Source organism: Sceloporus undulatus, chromosome 3 (assembly GCF_019175285.1).
Source record: "Sceloporus undulatus isolate JIND9_A2432 ecotype Alabama chromosome 3, SceUnd_v1.1, whole genome shotgun sequence".
NCBI classification, from domain to species: Eukaryota; Metazoa; Chordata; class Lepidosauria; order Squamata; family Phrynosomatidae; genus Sceloporus; species Sceloporus undulatus.
In genome coordinates, this window is record NC_056524.1 from 160,417,159 (window position 1) to 160,420,564 (window position 3,406).

The window sequence follows — 3,406 nt, forward strand, 5'->3', positions numbered from 1 at the left end:
TCACCGCAGAGACAACTTCCACGATAGGATGATAACATTAGAAGTAGAGCCACTGAACCAATTGGATATACCTATTTATTGACTCACCATTCATCAGTTGATTGAACTGGTCCAGTGTAGTTTGGACTAGCCAACAGGATACCAGGTATTTGTTAGTGCTTGCAGTGTACCACTTCATTCACAGGCATTAACAAAAACCACCACTGTGCATTTCCACTGCATAGCAGAATAGCAAGCAGCCACATTAGCCAATACACAATCAGGTGCATAATGTCAGTATCTGCCAGACAGGTAATATAATTGTGGGTTAGAAAGGGAGGGACCGTTTTTTAAATCAAGGGAGGAAGACAGAATCCATTTTACACTTTGCAAACATGATGCCAAATCTCAGCCAGTGTGTTTAAATGCACCAACCTCTGTAGTATGCTATGTTTCACAAAGGTATGTAGAAGACCACTAAATCAGATGAACTCAAAGAATGCATATAAAGCTGAGTAGCATTTATAAAAACCAAAAGTAAAATAGTTTAATTTTATCAAAATACATGTCAATAACTTCAAAATACATAGCCACAGGGCCTACACATTATTTTATCCATTGCTGGGGTTAATTAATCTGGCCTAGAAAGATGACCATTTGAAAAGTTTTGAATGCCCACCTAAAACTAGGCACAAACATTTTTGAAGCCCTGTGCAGCAAACTACAACCTAGGGTAGAAAAGAGGATATTTGTGAAGGATATACACAACCTGGCATACACACAACCACAACCTGATCCTATACATGTCTACTCAGAAGTAAGCCCTGCTGAATGTAATGAGACCTACAGATAAATGTATATAAGATTACAGTCTAAATAGTACAATTTTCTCAGTATGTTTCAAAATGGCTCTTTTGGTTAGTCCGAAATCTGACACATGCATGGGAGAATTAAATGCCACCAGCCCTTGCATTTTATTTCTTGTACTACCAGTTTGGCAGTACATGCTGTGAAGGCACTTATGCCAGTCTTGTTATATAAGAGGCATCAAGTCCAGCCTGAAGTTTGTAAAAATTCTTAAAATGATTGCTTTCTCCCTAGAAACTTTTTATAATGATGTTTCTCATTCTTCACTTGCCAGGCTAGATGGAGAAGAAGGGAGGGCCTAGTTTTGAGCCCAAGGAAGGGGAATAGAATCCAAAATGTGAAAAGTCGCTAGAACCTTACTCAGTACTATGGAAGAAAAATAGTGAATTCAGTTTCCCTTTCTTTGTGCTTGTGATGCTATTTAGCACCTAATGAACTATTTCTAGAAAGTAGCACTGAGCCAAGTCAAAGCCAAGGCTACTTTTAAACCACACAAAACTGGCAGATGGCGTCATTCATCGGAGAACCGGGTTTGCTGTGCTTACAGAAAGGTAGCATTTATTTCATTGGGGCCCTTTTTCAAGTTTTGAATATCAGAAATCCTGCCATGCTCAAACCAGCTGGGTTCCACTTCACTGCAGCATCCTGCACCAGTTCAAACCACATGCGCTCCCCTTTCAAGAGCTCCACTAGCGCAAAAGTAGTCATGGAGGCACCATTAGCCTTTCTTCGCTTGTTCTCTGTTAGTATCAGTCTCTCGCCATTGCTAAAAACCAGTTGCCCCAGGGCAGGCTCTGGAGGAAGCTCCACACTGATGGCAACCATGTAAACCCCACTATGAGGGGACTTGAAGTAACCATGTTCAGGAAAGAAGCCTTTTCCATAATTAAGGTAGGTTCCATTAAGACTTGGCCGTTGTTCTCTTCCTTCTGGATATCTCACATAAAACGCCACCTCTGTGCCTAAATGGGGAAACAAAAGTGTGCATACAGAAAATGTGATTTGATAAAATCCATTATTTCCAAAGAACAGTAGATAATTTGGCAAAATTCTGCAAAACCTGGCTTGGAAATTTATCTTTGGGACTCACTATTCAGAGATCAGGTGAGTTCTAACAAATAGTTCTTCTTTTGGCCTGGATTTTGATACAGTGGACCCTTGTTATACGCTGGGGTTTGGTTCCAAGATCCCTCGTGTATTACAAAATCCGTGTATGCTCAAGTCCCATTAAATATAATGACATAGCAAAATGGTGTCCCTTATAAAAAATGGAAAACCAAGGTAAATTTATACTTTTTTGGAACATTTTCAAACCATGTATGCTTGAATCCATGTATAAAAAATCCATGTATAAGAAGGGCCGACTGTACATGCTGTTGTATTCCCAAAACCCGGTTGGAAACTCAACTCCAACGGCTCCACCCGCCCCCCCAACCAACTCCCTCATTCCTTTATCTGTTATTATTATTATCTATCTTAATTCAGTCATAATGGCTAGGGCACTGCCAAGGTCACATGAAGAGGGTGTCTTTCTCACACACACATTGGGGACTATAGGAATTGTAGTTTTTCAAATGGCTTTGAAAGAGCTATAGCTCTTACAGTGTGTGGTGTTCTTTTCATGCTGTTTTCAAGCTGAAGAGGGTTAAAGCTGGGAGGAGACGGCTCACCTTCTTACCAGTATGTACTTGCCATAAAGGTGCAACCCACAGTGAGCCTCACAGATTTTAATGCTGCTTTACGCTAATACAGAACCTACACATGTCAATGCCGGTCTGCAGGTATGCATGCATTACAAAGACCTACAGTAAAAAAGCACAGACTTATGAGGCTTCTTTGCACTCCATTCAAGGTATCATTTGCAGTTTTGTATTACTATCAAAATGCCATCACTTCATCTGAGGGAGCCAGAGGTGGATGGGCAGAGAGGTCAGCTACACTGCATGGATCATTGGGGGTCCAGTAACAAACCTGGAGTGCTAAATAGACCAGACCAAGGTTTTCATAGGCCATGACAAGCCAATGGGGTCATACTCGTCACTTGAATACATTCTTGTTAACAACCTTCTTGTGTAGTTGTTAAACTAAGCCTCATTAAGTTAGAAGATTAATTTCTTTAAAAGGTGATAAATGTGTTGGCTGATTTTTATTGTTTATAAATATGTCTGCACTTTTTATATCATATAAAAAAATCATCCAACACATCTATCACCTTTCTAAGGAATGGATTATCTACCCCTGAAACCATATCCTTACTGAATACAAGGAATGGCTCCCTTCTAAAGGACATTAGTTTCGTCAACATGACCATCTTCTTTCCCTGAGATCCTTGTTCTTCATGATGACAGCAAAGCTGATATCATAGAAGTGGAAAGACAACTTACAGTAGCTCCACTCCATCACCTGATTGAACATAAAGGCCTGTTACAGACTAACAAAATAAAGCTGCTTTGGGTCTCTTTGGAGATATGCTATTTAAATGATGCATGGGTCCTAAGAGTCTGGAGGTCGCACCAAAGCTGCACTCCAGTGCTTAGGAATGGAGTGTGGCTTTGGAGCG

General features: G+C 40.4%; 1 protein-coding gene across 1 annotated transcript in view; it reads right to left on the reverse strand.

The window, feature by feature from the left end:
* Nucleotides 1-479: 479 nt before the first annotated feature.
* MMRN2 (multimerin 2) overlaps nucleotides 480-3,406 on the reverse strand; it is a 41,422-nt gene continuing 38,495 nt past the window's right edge. Inside the window, exon 7 of the mRNA XM_042460801.1 lies at nucleotides 480-1,808. Coding sequence (XP_042316735.1) covers nucleotides 1,426-1,808 — 383 coding nt within the window. The 3' untranslated portion in view covers nucleotides 480-1,425. The remainder of the gene's footprint in view (nucleotides 1,809-3,406) is intronic.